Raw genomic sequence first — 15,243 nt, 5'->3', positions numbered from 1 at the left:
GGGGTGGGGACGGGTCCTTTGTAGGATTTCAATTACTCTTGAAGGACTCCTCTCCCCCACCCACTTTCAGCCATCCTTACCGGGATCTAGAACTCCTAAGGTCTTCCCCAAAAGGGTTTGGAGCTTGTCTGCAGTCAAGGCTCCAAGTGAGAGGACTGGACACTGGGGTCGAGGACCTGACTCTTGGATGACCACCACATAGGGAAACCTGTTACCTCCTCCCTCTCCTTTCCCCTGAAAGAGAAGTCTCAGCACAGTTATTTACAAAGATTTATTACAGGTTCAGGCCGGGAGTCAGGGAAGAGGGGAAGGGGACAGAGCAGCTGGAGGACAAGGAGAGCTTGGCTCCCCCACCATGTGCCCCCCTAAGGACTTATTATACTAGGTGGCATTCCTGGCATCAAAGCACACATAAAATGCAGCAAAGCAGTCTCTGCCAGTCCATCTTCCAGGCACCCAGGCTGGGGAGCAGGTGATAAGGGGAAGATTTACCAAAAGCTGAGGCCGTGGAAAAGATGCCTGAATTCTGGGCCCTGGTAGAAGGCAGTGAAGGGGTGATGACTTGGAATTGCCCAGGGGATGGAGAAAGATCTATGGGCACTTACAAGTTCTCAGTATCCCTTTTCCCCAGATCTTAGGGTCCTGCCCTGTGGGTTTCCTACGCCCAGGGGAGAGGGTCTAGGGAGTAGAATTGTGAAGGATGAATCTTTGTCCCCCATTTACTGGATTTCCCAATGCAAGCTCTCCCATCCCACCTCCTGCTGGGTGTATGGGGGAATGACTGGCAGGGGTAGGCATCAGGCAGCAAGTGCCCAGGGACTCTGGGCATCAGCCGAAGTTGGGCAGACAAGCAAACACAGACCAGCCTTAGTCTTCTAAAAGTCAGAAGCCGCAGCCCTAGCAAGTGAGAAGCAGGGTACAAAATAGGGTGTGAACAGAATGGGTTTCTGGAGAACATCAATGCTTCCTCCCACTTCCTTCCAGGAGATGCAGGGCTGGGTGCCTATGTGCCAGGCTCAGGGTGGGCAGGGCGCTGTGGCTCCTCCCCGGGTTCTGCAAAGCAAGCAGAGGGACTTAGGGCCTGGCTATGCCCACCAAGATCCCAGCCCTGCCTCCTCAGCCCCCCACTCCCAAGTCTCACCATTCAATGCTGGGTCTTCCACTTGGTCCTCAGAGCTTCCGTCTCTCTGGGGCCCATCCAGAGGAGGCGGGCGCTCCCAGGGACCCTCCAGACCTTGGCCATAAGTTGTCTTCTGCCCAGCTGGGGACAGGAAAGAAGGGATAAAAACACAAGCTCTGAGTATCCAGCTGGCTGTCCTAGAACATGAGCCAAGTCCAGCTGCTGGCTGAGACCAAGCTTTCTGAGGGTGTCACAGTGGAGTGGAGTGAGCACTGGACTAAGACAGTGCCTCCAGCGACTAACCACATGTCTTAGATAAGTCATTGTTACCTCTCTGAAGGGGCTGGTAGGAGGGAAGTTCTGTAGACTGCCTTAAATAAGATAATAGTTAACACCCAGTACCAGCACCTAGGAGCCACTCCAGGCTGGGTGGCAACTGATATTTGTTCCTTGGTCATCTTGCCGTTTGACCCACTGCCTTGCCGCTCTCCTGAGAGAACAGTCTCCTCTCACCTCCTCTTCACCTGTTCCGGTGGTGTCAGTGGGAATCAATTCAGCTCTTCCAGCTGAAGCTTTTGCTCCCACATCTGATGCCCCCACTGCCAATACAGAGCAGAGGCCTACGCTATTTTGAGGCGGGGTGCAAAGAGTGGACACTGTAAGGAGGGATGGTTGGTTATTTTTCATCCCCATAAATAATGGGACCAAAACATTTGAATGTGCATTCAGAGGGTGAGAAGTGGCCAGGAAAAAATAGCCCTGGGAGGGGCTGAGATCTTCCTGCCTAGGAATTCTTTGGGTCTTGGGACCCGGCTGTGTAGATTTTGGGATCTGGGGTCTCTAGCTCTGAGGCCTTCTGTGTCGGTCTTAGGCCCCTCACTGGCCTCTCTCTTCCCAGGCAGTTGGGGTTGGAGGTGCAGACAAGTGGGTTGGTTCTTGAATCCTAGATTCTGCATCCAGACACTAGAGGGCACCCTCTCACCTCCAGCCTAGGAAATTAAAAAAGAGGGAGAGAACCACAGGTTCCTGGAGAGAAGGTATCAACCAGTCCTGTGTCTCCCAGCAGAGACCACATCCTGTATCCAGAAATGCAGGCAATGGGGGCCCTGGACACTCTTAGTCCTCTATCCCTGATCTCTTTACACCTCCCAACGGCCATGGATGGGAAGTCCTTTCTTGGGTCTAGCCTCAAACCTCATGTAGCCTTGCCTTAATTTTTAGGGAAGAGAGGAATTATTAGGGAAAACCTGATAGGGAGAGCAACGGAGTCAAGGATGGGAACAGCCCAGGTGTCAGGTAAGGCTGAGTGTGAGGCATCCTGTGGGGTGAGAGAGTGAGAAGGCCCTTTACATGTGGGAGAAATTGTAAAGTGGGAGGGGGTGTCCCAGGACACTCAAGGAGGACCCCACCCAAGCCCATGATTGGTGAAACTCAGGCTTCACAGCCCCTTCCGCTTACCAGACCCCCTGCTGCCCTTCAGGACTTCCGCCTGGCTGTCCTCCTCCTCCTCTTCATCCTCCTCCTCTTCCTCCTCCTCTTCCTCTCTTGGGTAGCCCAGTTCCCGCAGCTCCCCCAGCTCATCCTCCTCCTCCGAGGCCTGGTTCTCACCCAGGTTGCTGATGGACTGCAGGTGAGACTCAGCAATGCGCTGGACGGCTAGCACAGGGGGACCAGGAAGGCACGGGTCAGCCAGGCCTGAGAAGCAGCCCAAGGCACAGGAGAGGCATGTGGCCCAACCCTCAGCCTCCTTCCTGGGGGCCTGGGGCAGAGCTCACCCCTGCAGGGGTCTAGTTCAAACAATACAGGCTGCTGGTCAGCCTGCTGGGGGCCAAACCAGGGCAGAAGCAGCAGGGGGTAGACTCTTGATCATGTTTGGCTCTTAAGCTGTCCAAAGATGCTGGGCCCCAGAGGCCAGCCCCAGGCATCTCCCCACGCCATAGGGTGCCAAGCTGGACAAGAGCAGGCGGGCACAGCAACAGCTTAACATTCCTTGGCTGGGGGAGCTTGTCTACCAGCTACAGCCCCTGGAGAAGGTACTGGACTGGTGGGCCGGGCCCCGGGGCATTTGTCCCTTTCAGTTTCTAGGGGAGTGCCCAGCCTGCTCACCGCTCACCCGGATCCTGCCTGCCACCCCATACTGGGCTTGGTCCCCACTCCCTGGCACTGCTCCATCACAGATGCTACTCCACACACCCCTGCCCCAGGCTCTAAGAGGCAGGAACAGCCCTGAGACTGAGGACACAACAGTCTGCAGCCAGTGACGTCCTTGCCTGGGGATGCAGCCTGCTCAGACACGGCCCCCACAATCTTGACCCACATCCCCAAGCTTCAGCTCCCTGTGCAGTGACCTAGAAAGCGGCAACCACCACCCACCCCCCCAACACCACCAAGGCCTGCTGGGATAGGACCTAGGAAGGGAACAGTGTGGGCAGCTGGAGAGAAGTTTCCAAAAGATGGAAAGGACGAGGGGGTTCAGAGAAAAGGGCCAGGGCTGGAGGACTCTGGGAGAAAGGGAGGGGCGAAGGGGACCCTGGGAGGCGTGGCCAGGGCAGAGGCAGCAGGGGGCCGGGAGCTGGTGGGATTTTGGAGCGTTCGGGTTACTCGAGGCCCAGAGACCAGATGATGAAGGGCTAGGGGCTGGGGTTGCTACAGCTGCTTCCTAATCCGCAGGCAGCCCCTCCCCTCAAAAAGCCCGAGGGGGTAGATCCAGGCTGGAAACCTCCTGTACAGGGAGCAGGGCCTGGCTCTCCTGCCAACTCGGGGACAGGCACAGAGGGTGTATTGTGCCTGCCTGCTGCCCCGTCTGGCCCCAAGCTCCACCCGGTGCTTCCTGCTAACTCTGGGCAAACTACCCAGGCAATAAAAGCACAATAAATTGCCCTGCCTTGTCCTTGGGGACTCAGCAAAGCTTCACCTTGAGCCAAGTGCAAGAGCTCGGCCTTGGAGAGCCCTCTTCAAGCCAAGACTTGGTGTCTGCCCTTCCTTGCGGACTCTAGGCTTCTCCCCCAACCAATCCCCCAACCCTGCCAGGGGCTTTCCTTTGCCCAGAAAGGGGCGAAACCCACAACATACAGTGCCCTAGAAGTTCAGAAGGGTCCTCTGAGGGTTGGGGAAAGGAGGAAGGAGGAGAGGAGGTGGCAGCTCAAGCATCCGGGGGAGGAGAGTTCAGTTCTTCAGTTCGTGAGCCGCAGCGACAACAATAGGTGCGTGCAGCCCTGTGCAGGGCCCCGTGAGAGCCTCCCTCGTGCCTCGCCTGCCTCGTGCCTCTCAGGGCTCTCTGGGGTCTTCCCCCCCTCCCTCCCGACTGCCTCCTCGCTCTGTCTCCAGCTCTGGGACCCCGAACTCCCCCCAACTCAAGTCTCCCTTTTGGAAGCTCCAAGGTCCCCAGCACAGCCCCTCTCCTGGCCCCCTCCCGGGGCCCTGCTTCTCCCTACTCAGACTCTCCCAGGTCGCAGCCCAAAAGGGCCGGGGGCGTGGGGGTGCACATTTCTGGCCAAGGCAGTCTGCCTGGGAAGCACCCTGGTCTGTTCTCTTCACACCCCCCCACCCCGCCCCTTGCTCACAACCAAGAGTCCAAGGGTGGTTCTTTCCTCTCATGTCCACTTGCCCCCTACTCAGCCCAGGGTGTGGAGGAGAGAGACTTCTCATGTTCTCTCCTCAGAAGATGGCACCTCCTCCCTCATGCCTGCTTCAGGGGCTGGCCTCCCCCACATCCCTACAGGTCGGAAGGCCTTCCAAAAGCTACACCCAGCGCCCGCTTGGCGTCTCCGCATCCCCTCTCCTCTCATCTCCTCAGTCCCTCTGCTCCCAACTGAGGCAGGCGGGCTGACAGCTGCACCTGTTGACCTCGGCCGGTGGTTGGGAGCTCACTAAACCCAAGGACGGAGCTCTCAGCACATCCTTCAGGCCTCCATCTCTCCCTCCATGGGAGGAGGGGGCTGGCCAGGCCAGAAGAGCTGGAGCTGAGCTGGGGGTGGGAAGGTATCCTAAGGCTTAGTGAGGAAGGGACCCTCCCCACATGCCCACCTGGCCCACCTGTTCCACCAGGTGTCTCTGCCTCAGCTCCCCCGCTGGAAGCCAAGTCTCCAGGCAGCCCTGAAGACCCCCTGTGATCTCACACCTGCTCCTCCCTCTCCCTGGAATACCCCTCTGCCTGGCTCGCCTATTGAATTCCTATCCATCCTTCAAATCCCCTCTCCTCTGTGGCTCTGCCAGATGCTTTGAGGTGAAGGCCCCCAGGAGAGCTGAGGCTAGATCTTACCCTTATTCCACCCCTACCGGGGGGCCTGGCATACACCAGGCGCTCCATAAGAGTGCTATAGGAATGACCTGCCTTTGGGGATTGAAAGGAAAAGCAGGAACAGAAGCAGCATTGGTGTGCAGACCTGTGCAAAAGGCCTGGGAACAGGAGGGGAGAGCAAGGGGTGCGACCCAAAGAAGGTGCCCTGGGAGGCGGGAGGCGGTGGAGGTGGTTCAGCGCATGCTTGCAGAGGCGGCAGAGGGCTGAGTCTCTATGTCGAGGCCTACCTGTTACGTACCTCTTTTCTTTCAACCCCGAAACCTGATTTTCAGACCCACACCACCCTTTTCAGCCTCGGGGAGCCTTGTTTTTCCAAGGCCACATTAAGAAAGAATTGGTCTCTAAGTGGGGGTTGGGATGGGCGCACAAGACAATCCCTCCCCATCAACGAAAGCGCCACACTCCCCCCACCCCGCCCCGCACACCCAGTGTCAGCCCCTTTCCAGGGGCCAAGGGGACAGGCAGACCATGGGTTGGGGAGTACCTTTCAGCGAGGGGGGTGTGTAGGCACAAGGATTGGATCTCTTCGACTTGAGGTGGTGCCCCTCTCCTGAGGCTCTCTGCCGGGGAAGTGCCAGGTTAAATGGGCTCACAGAGCCCCTTCCTGTAACCCTCCCTCCACTCCCTTCCCCCACCCTGCCAGCCGCCCAGGGCAGCTGCGTTGGCTATCCCGCCTCGGCTTTAGGTCCAGAGCTGTTCCCACAAGGCTGAGGCCAGCTGCTGGCTTTGGGAGGGGCACACAGCCACGGCCTGGCTCAGGGCGGGGACCCTGGATTCTGGAGGCCCAGCCTGAGTCTGAGCAAAGAGAAGGGTAGAGGAGGATCTGTATCCTGGCACCAGGCATTCTCACCAAGGTGCCAATTGATATGCTAATGTCCTCCTGGGTGGCACCCTGAGCTAGCTGGGAAGTAATCCCCTCCATCCCATCACCAAGGGCCTGGCATCCCTCCTTCCAGCTGCCCCTGGAAACTCACCTGGTGGGGTGAGGCCTCCTCCTCTGGGGAGGCCACCGGTGACCGAGCCAGGAAAAAGAAGAGAGAAAGAATCCGAATTATTGGTACTTTCCCCCAAAATTCAGTCAGTCTCTGGGCCCTTTCCTTCCCGGTGTTGGGAGGCGCCTGGTCAATAAATGAGCCCAGTGGAGTTGGGCTCCTGAACCTTAACCCCCCATTCTCCATTCAGTCTCCTACTCAAGGGACTTTGGCAGGGGCCCCCAGAAGGCATCACAGTTAGGGTGGGGCCAGGACTAGGGCGCAGGGAAGGGGCCCACCTGGTGAGGAGTGCTCTGAGAGCCGGAACAGCATGGCAGGGGTTGGTCTCCTGCGCCGGATCTGAGGAGACAGAGACGGGGAGAAGGCAGGGCAGGACAGACCCTTGCAGCCCGATCCCCACCCCCCACCCAGGCAGCAGGGAACAAACTGTGCTTTGGAGTCCCCAGGGAACCTTTGAATCAAAGACTGTCAGAGCTGAAAGGGACTCCAGAGCTCACCGAACCCCCTCATTTTACCGAGGTGAAAACCCAAGGCTCAGAGACTTTCAGCAAAGAGCTCAAAGCCACACAGCATGCCAAGGCAGAGAAGGGCAAGAAAAGCCCACCACTGGCTGCCAGCCAATGCCCATCTCTCTCCATGGCTACTCCAGAACCACCACCTCCCTTCATATCTTCCCCTGCCATGGCTCTCCCTCTCCCCTTTATGAAGACATCAGACCTCAGGACCCGACGCTGAGTGTGGAAGCTGGCATTCACGTGGCCCTGCCCACCTAAGGTCAGCTCAAGGGCTCCAAAGAAACCAGACTCAGCTGCAGAGGGAGGCTGAGCCTGAACAGCAGGCACCTCCAGCCTCAACCTGAGGCTCAGATGTGCACCTGAGCCCCGGACCGCCTGGGACCTGGGTCTGGGCCCCTTCGGCAGTATCACTCAGGCTGTGGAACTCTTCACCCAGTCCTCATAAAACCTCCAAAGTCGCCCTCCTTGGAACATGAGCCAAGCTGAACAGTGGGGGGTGGTGGGGCACTGAGTACTCCCAGTAACTCCCCCACCCTTCCCCCTAGCTTGGCAATCAGATCAACTGTCAGTTAATTAGGTCCTCTTTGAGCTCCAGGGAAATGCACAAAGAGAACCAGGTGAATTATGCTGAAACTGCCACCTCCCCCTGCCAATCTCCCAACACTGCCCTCCAGATCAAAAGCTGCTTGGGCTGGGGATCAAACCGGTCCCCCAGGCACCCCCCCCCCACAATGCCGTCTCTCTGCAAAATGCCTTGGCCCCCCTCTCACTGCTCTGTTGGGTACCAGCTGCTTCTCAACAACAGCAACAAGTGAATGGCTAAGTGGAGGGGGGAGGCGCCTGCACAAAACTCATGTCTCTTTCGCCATCACGCCCCACATCTCATCCCCACCTTTGGAGGCCTCCGGTACCCAGTGCCCAGGAAGGCTGCCCAGAGGACTCAGATGTCTGTGTGAGGACTTCTGGCTTCTGGGATGACTGGTCATCATTTCCCTCTCTACCCGCCCATGTTGTGGCTTTATCTAGCGGTTAGGACAAAGCTCGGGTGACCCCAGCCCAGGTATGCAGGGTGGGACTAGAGAGATGGCCAGAGCGTGCGGCAGGCGGGCGCAGGCCCGCTCAGTGTAACGGGTCAGGGGACCATGTTGTCACACCAGCGGTCCCCGGGGGACCCCAGAGAAGGAGGACACTGCAGGGTCCAGAGGACAGTCCTCCCACTCTGGGGCCGCCCGGGATTCTCCCGCCCCGGGATCAGGTGAGAGGCCCCGGGAAAAAGTTACAGGAGTCTCCGGCGAACTTCACGCGCTGCCCCGCGCCCCCGCTGCGTCCGAGGCGGGCCGGGCGCCCGCGTCTCCCAGGCCGGCTCCGATTCCGGAGCGCAGAGGAGTCGGGGAGTGGGGGTTAGGGTAGGGGGGCGCTGCCAGGGGTGGGGCGCAGCCCCCTTACCATCTCCACCTGGCGGGGGTCGAGCTGGCTGGGGGGCGCGGGCACGGAGAACTGGATCTTCTTGCGGTCTTTGGGGTCCATGGCGGGCGGGGCGCGCGTCGTGGGGTCTCGGGCTGCGATCCCGGCTCCGCTCCCCCGCGCTGCTCCGGGCGCCGCGGCGGCAGCGGGTTGAGTGTGGCAGAGAGGAGCTGGAGGGCTGTTCACGCACAGATAAAAATACCGCGCCGGCGAGGGGAGGGCGCGCGGGGGTGGGGGGCGGCCGCCGGCTCGCGGCTCTGGGGCTCCTGGGTGCCGCGGTCCCCTGGCGCCCGCACCTCGGGCTCGCGGGGCTGGTCTCTGTCCCTCCTTCCCTCGCTCTCTCTGTGTCTCTCCAACCTTCCTCTATCTCCCTTGCTCCCTCTCCGCGAGTCTCCCTCTGTCTCTGTTTCGCTCCGTCTCTCCGGGTCTCGCCCTCCGGCCCCAGCCTTGGGGTCCCCAGCCCGTCCCCTCGGCCTGGGACTGGCGCCGGGGCGCTTGGTGGGAGGGCTCAGGAGACAGTGGCCAATGAGCGCCGAGGAGCGTGTTCTCCCGGGCCGGGAGGAGGGCGGGGAGTGTGAGCCAGGGCCGCGGGAGCGGCCTGGGGGCCCCCTGCCGACTCCCCAGAACTTGAAGCTGCATTATTGATGGAGTCCAGCAGGGAGGATAAAGGGGGGAGGCCGAGGGGAGAGGGGCCGCGGGGACCTGGGACTCTGACTTTAACCCCTTCCTGGCCTAGGTGCTTGGAGTTTCACGGGGAGGCTGTGAGGTCGTGGAGAGAATAGCACCAGCGTGTCACGCTGTGAATGGGGGTGTCCTAGAAAGCGAGTGAGCGTGAAGGAGCGGGGTGTGCGTGGGAGGACACATGTCAGTCATCATGGCAGGGAGTGTGTGAAAGTGAGTGCCAGGGACCCTGTGGTGCCTAAAGCTGGGGAGTGTGTGGGGCGGGGTGGGGGGGGAGGCGGTCCGTGTGGTGAGAGAGTCTATGTGAGTAAGTGTGTCAGAGTGTCAAGGATGCAGGTGTGAGTGGCAGGGTGTGGGAAGACCGTGTGTGCACGGGGGAGGGGGCAGGGTGGGGGAGGATGTCAGAGGCTGTCAAGGTGATGGGCAGGCTGTGCCAGCTCGCAGCGGGGTGGGAGTACCCTCTGCACAGGTCCAGCCTGAAGAGTAGAGGGGGGTAAGGTTGTGATCCTGGGAAGGCTCTCGTGGGGGCGGGGGAATGTGTCCATGATGTACGGTACCCTGGATCCACGTGTCTCCTGCCTGTTCTCCCCAGATATGATGTGGGGGAGACAGAGCCAGCTCAGGGGGATAGAGTTGGGGGAGTTGGGGTGTACACGTGTCATCACGTGTGAGTTTGGTGCAGGAATAGAGCAAGGGGGAGAGGTGTGTGTGTGCTCACTTCGGAGGTGTGAGCCTCTCTCTCTGCAGAGGTGTTTGCATGTGTCTCTGAAGCGGGGAAAGGGGAGGAGATGGCCCTGTGGTTTGCCGGGTCCCTGTTTATTTATCATGCGGTGCTGGGTGCCTTTGCAGGAACTGGTGTTTCCCTCTTTGGGCCTGGGGGCGAGGGTCTGAATGCCACTCTGAGCAGGTGTGTGTGTGTAGACTTGTACGTGTGTGTGTCTTTCCGGGGCTCTGTTTGCCTTGGCTCTCTCCTCTCCTGGTCACGCTCAGGCCTGGAACAATCAGGAGCCCCCCTCCCCCAGCCAGCAACTTTTCCCCTCCCAGGCCAAGCATGCTGGGCCCTCGGCAGAGCGAGAAGGAAGCAAAAGGCCAGTGGAGTCTTGTGAAAGTAGGGTCAGGGGCACAGCGCAGCACCCCAGAGTCAGCGCCTACTCTGGGCATGAGGAGAGGGCACAGGAGCACAGAACTTTGCCCATGGGTGCTGGAAGGCCTGGCCGCTGGGCGGCACTGCTCCCCCACCCTCAGGCCTGGCTCAAGTCCCCGCTGTGTTTGTTGACTTTTATGCTTGTGGGGAAACAGCCAGATGCCAGGTCCCTGGGTCTGGGGTGTGGGCCTCTCTGGCAGTCCCTGGTTTGGCCCAGACCCCTCTGTCAGATGGATTGTGGTGGGAGGTGGCAAACACCAATTTGGCAGTGCCCTGGGAGGCAAATGAGGAGGTCACAAGGGTCAGAAGGGGCACAGGAAAGGCACAGCCCAGGCAGTAAGCTGTGTGGCCACTGGGCCAAGAGGAGGCTGAGAGGTCTGTGGCTTCCAGTGCTAGGCAGGTAGGAAGGTCCTGCATGGGGTGAAGGGGACAGAAGACAGCTGGACAGATAATGAGGGGACAAGGAGAGAGAGTCATCGCTCCCAGGGGAACCTCAGGACCCACTGGAGCTGACAGGGCCTTTGGGACCACAGTTGATGAAGCTCCTTTGGCCACGGAGGGCCTGTTCACAGAGGTTCTGCAGAAAGGATTGGAGTTCTGGGTGGCCCTGAATCAGGAAAAGTTCCCTAGACCCGGACTGGGGCAGCTGGAAGGGAGACTCTCCTCTCCTGGGTAACCCTGGAAGAGGGGGTCTTTGGGCATAGAGAGGAGGGTCTTTGCTGTTTCTTTCAACCTTTACCCAGGCACCTGCAGCTCTGGCTGCTAAACCCTGGGGTCAAGTGGGATGGGGGAACTTGGCTCATAGGGGTACAGGCACAAGGAACAGACAGGAAGGAGAAGGAAGGATGGCAGAGACAGGAGGTGACAGAGAGAGAGGAGGGGGAGGTAGGAAATGTGGAAAAGAAAGAGCGAGAAAACACATGTGAGAGATGGAGAGACAAAGGGAGAGAGAGGAAGCCTCACGACAGAGAGAGGCAGGAGACAGAGATGGAGAGAGAGTAAAAATAGCTCCGCATTAAGATAATTGCAGCTCACAGCTCTGCCCTCCGTTAGGAATTAAATGAGGTTTTATTACTTTGATTTTTCTCTCCTGGATCCTACGCGACTTCTCAAGAACTTGGGGAAAAGTTTTTCAGGTGGGCGGCCAGGTGGCTGGGGCTGCGTGGGTGACAGAGGAGGAAGGGACAGGGACTTCTGGAGGCTGGGGGAAGTGTGGGCAGGGGCAAGGAGTGGGGAGGGTGTGGCGAGGATGGGGGAGTCCAGCTGGGGCTGGGAGAGGTGGCCAGGGTCAGGCATATCCCAGAGCAGCTGAGAAGCTAGGGGCCAGGGTGACCTCCATTCTCTCTTAGAATTAATCATATGCAAATGAGATGTAAAAATAATGTGCCACTCCTTGGTTATTATTCTTGAGTTAGAAGCACTGGCGGTTGGGTCCAAGGAACAAATTCAAGACCTTGCTTGACTTAACTCCAATTAAGCAATGGGTCTTTCTGCTTGGACTAACCAAAAAGTTTGTCATAGGGTGTCTGTTAATGTACAGAGCAGGTCTGATCACACATTTTGAGCACACCATTTCTCTCACATCATTGCCTGCTGCCTGCCACAGCGCCCAGCATACAGGAGGCACTATATTCACCTTCTCTGGAAGCGTGAAGCCTTTGCTCTCTTTGGGGGAGGTAGGGAGAGTGGCCAATCGTGAATATTCCCTCTCTTCTCCCAGGCAAGATACAGTCTCGTGGACAGAACATAAACTGCGGAATTGGACAGACCTGGGTACTGTGTGATTTTAGACAATAAATGTCTTAGCCTCACTGTGCCTGTTTCCTCCTGCCCCCAAACCCACCTCACATGGTACCTGTGACGATTCAAAAAGATAAAATTAATAAAGTCCCCAGCCCAATACAGGGCTCCTGGTCAGTAAAGGTTCCAGCTTGTCTAAAGGGTTTCTCTGGTGGCTCAGATGGTAGAGAGTCTGCCTGCAACGCAGGAGACCCGGGTTCAATCCCTGGGTCGGGAAGATCCCCTGCAGAAGGGAATGGCTACCCACTCCAGTATTCTTGCCTGGAGAATCCCCATGGACAGAGGAGCCTGGCCGGGTACAGTCCGTGGGGTCGCAAAGAGTCGGACACGACTGAGCGACTAACACTTTCTCAAGAGCGCTATGGATGCAGTTCCGGAAATGGCCAGCAGGTGGCAGAGTTGACCAGGGTTTGGGCTGCCGAGCTGCTGGCATTGCGGATCGGTGGCTGGGCATCACACTCCTGACCTTGGCACCACGGAGTTGAGTTTAGCTGGCTGGGTTGACATGTGCAGCTGGAAAGGAGGTCCCCCGAAGTCCTGAGAAGCAATCTTAGAGAAGCCAGGGAGCGTTAGCAGGGCACACTGGGGCATCTTTCCCTGCCACTGCTGGTGGTGAGGAGGGGGGCAATGGGGAGGGGGAAGAGGATGTTGGGGACTCCAAGACCCGCCTCTGAGAAAACCCCTGGACACCGAGAGGAGAAAGCAAGGGCACTCGCAGTAGGGACACTGGTAACACCAAGACAGGTGGCAATCATCTGAGCATTCACTGACACACATTCATTTATTCATCCATCATCCAACCCTTGGCCCATTCAATAAATTCACATTGAGTGCTTTTTTAAAAAACTCTATTGAATTACAGTTTATATACTATAAAATGTATCAGTAAATATAAATTAAAATATACATTTCTATGAGTTTTTGAAAATGTTATTCAACACATGACCACTACCAACACAGATATAGAATATTTTCATCACCCTCAAATGTTCTCTTTTGCCCTATCCAAGTCAATCTCCCCTCCCCCCTCACTGGGTGTATCTTAATTGTTAGCACACTATTTTGAGACATGTCCTACCCACTATCTGTCTTTGCATCATCACCTTCCTGCTATAATGCCCAGAATACAGTAGCACTAAATGCTTTAGAGGCAATGGCTTGAGGAATGAATCAATAGATTAATTGGCAACGCATGGCATATAGAGAGCATTACTCGGTAGTGGCCACTGGGCTAGACCTTTTATATGCATTAGCTCATTCAATCCTCAGTAGATTCACTCCATTTTACAGATGAGGGAAATGAGGCTCAGAACTTCTGCCCACAGCTTGGGTTCAAAGGCAGACCATCTGACTCCAGAATTCCCACTCTTAACTGCTGTCTTTAATACATTCAGGGTGGGCGAGTAGAATTCTTGCATGCACTGAACTGGGCTTCTCTCTTGCTCAACATTGGTCCCAGTTTCTCTCTCTCTCAGCCCAGATTGGACAGATCTGGGTGGGAAGCAAAAATCAATGTGTGGAGGCTGCCCTCTGGTGGCAGATATGAGTACAGCGGTATCTATGCCCTCTGGCGCCCCCAGGTGGGATGCTGACGAGAAGAACGAGCAAGCCTACAGCCCACAGCGGGGGCAGCCTCGGCCCGGGCACCTGGAGACCCCCTGCTCTGGCCACTGCCTGGTGCCCCCCGAGGTGCCAGCTGAGGCTGCCCCCAAAGAACGCCAGCTGCCGGAGCCTGCCGCCTCCCACCCCCTCCACCAGCCTCACACACACTCCAATCCCGGTCCAGTCGGCTGCTTCCATTCCCTGAAGAAGAGGCCCTAAAGTTAAAACAGCTGTTAATTTATAAACCAATTTTTCCGTGACTGCTTAATAAATCGCCAGCAGCTGCTCTGCCCCCCCTCCTGCCCAGGCACCCGGCCCCGAGGGCTGCATGGAGAAGCTCAGAGCCGCCAGCCTGCCCCTCCTGCCTCCTTCCCCCAACTCCCTAACTTGCCCCCAATCTCCCAGGAACTGGGCATGTGTGGGGAAAACCCCGATGAAACCCCAGCTTCTCTGGGCTTCAGTGGAGGGGAGAGGGGAGGAGGATTTTTCTGCAGCCCAAAGGCCATTCCAACACCCTCTAACCCCCAGCCCACGACTGCCTGTTCCAGAGGGTAGGTGTCCAAAGTTTCTTAGTTCTTGGGAAGATGCAGGTCCCTATTCCCTAGAGAAGTTCCCTGAGCACCTGGGAGGTGAAGGGACCCTGGACTCATCCCTGAGTGCACTGGAATCCCAGTTCCCAAATCAGGGTGGTCTCCCTGACAGATGCTAACAGACTCACTGACCCTGCTGTTCTCTCAAGGGGGGAAATGGTGGGGGGCAAGGAATGCTGGGAGAGCTCCCTGTTCTGGGGAGATGCCCACACACACTCAGTCCCAGGATAATGAGGGGAGGGATCTGGGCCTTTAGAATTTACACTTTGCCCAATTTCCACTAGCATATAAAAGGCACCATGAAAATCCACACGGGGTGGGGTGGGGGATCTTGTGAATGGCAGACAGGAGACATGTTATTTTTATCTGCAAGTTCCAGGTGAAATGCCTGCTGCTACTGTATTCTGCTACTGACTCTGCCAGGCAAAAGGGTCAATCCAGCCATGCCCCTGTAGATACAAGGAGCTCAGATGGAAATGGGGAATTGTGTAGTAAAGCACATCAGATTGGGAGTTCAAATCCCTGTCTCCCACCTACTAGCTGTGTGACTTTGGGCAAAGAGCTTCTCCTTCCTTCCTCCGTGTCTCCATTTATAAAACAGGGATAATAATTACACAACAGTTGTGAAAATTAGAGGCATACAAAGTTCCTGGCACATAGTAGGTGCTTAACTTTCTCATCCTTCTGCTGAGATGAGAGCAGAGACTGGATCTCCCAGCTGCCCACAAATAGCAAATCTTGGGGGTGGGGTGCTCAGGGGATTTCCAGGGGTCGGGGCAGATAGGCAGTCTGGGGACAAAATTAAGAAAACTAACCAGGATTTCTGAGTTCTATGGTTCTGACTGCGCTCTCTCATTCTGGGCCCTTCTGTTCCCTCACATTCCTCTATCCCCACCTCCTCCTGACTCAGGTAGCCATGGTCTTTCCCCAGTCTGCTTCTTGGGAAAGAAGCAAGAGCTTCCACCCCACCCTACTCCTGGAGCCCCCACCTCTCAAAAAGCAAGTTGTCGAAGAAACGAATCGCCAGTCCGGTTT

General features: G+C 57.3%; 1 protein-coding gene across 1 annotated transcript; it reads right to left on the bottom strand.

Annotated features, from left to right (window-relative positions):
• Window positions 1-259: 259 nt before the first annotated feature.
• PPP1R1B (protein phosphatase 1 regulatory inhibitor subunit 1B) lies at window positions 260-8,804 on the bottom strand. Its single transcript, NM_174647.2, is given in 7 exon segments — window positions 260-1,053; window positions 1,142-1,261; window positions 2,579-2,776; window positions 5,905-5,980; window positions 6,395-6,417; window positions 6,691-6,751; window positions 8,374-8,804. Coding segments are annotated over 7 exon segments (609 nt in total). The 5' UTR covers window positions 8,455-8,804; the 3' UTR covers window positions 260-1,003.
• Window positions 8,805-15,243: the final 6,439 nt, after the last annotated feature.

Source organism: Bos taurus, chromosome 19 (genome assembly GCF_002263795.3).
Source record: "Bos taurus isolate L1 Dominette 01449 registration number 42190680 breed Hereford chromosome 19, ARS-UCD2.0, whole genome shotgun sequence".
Lineage (NCBI taxonomy): Eukaryota > Metazoa > Chordata > Mammalia > Artiodactyla > Bovidae > Bos > Bos taurus.
Note: the sequence above shows the minus strand (reverse complement) of the source record. Positions and strands in the feature narration are given on the sequence as shown.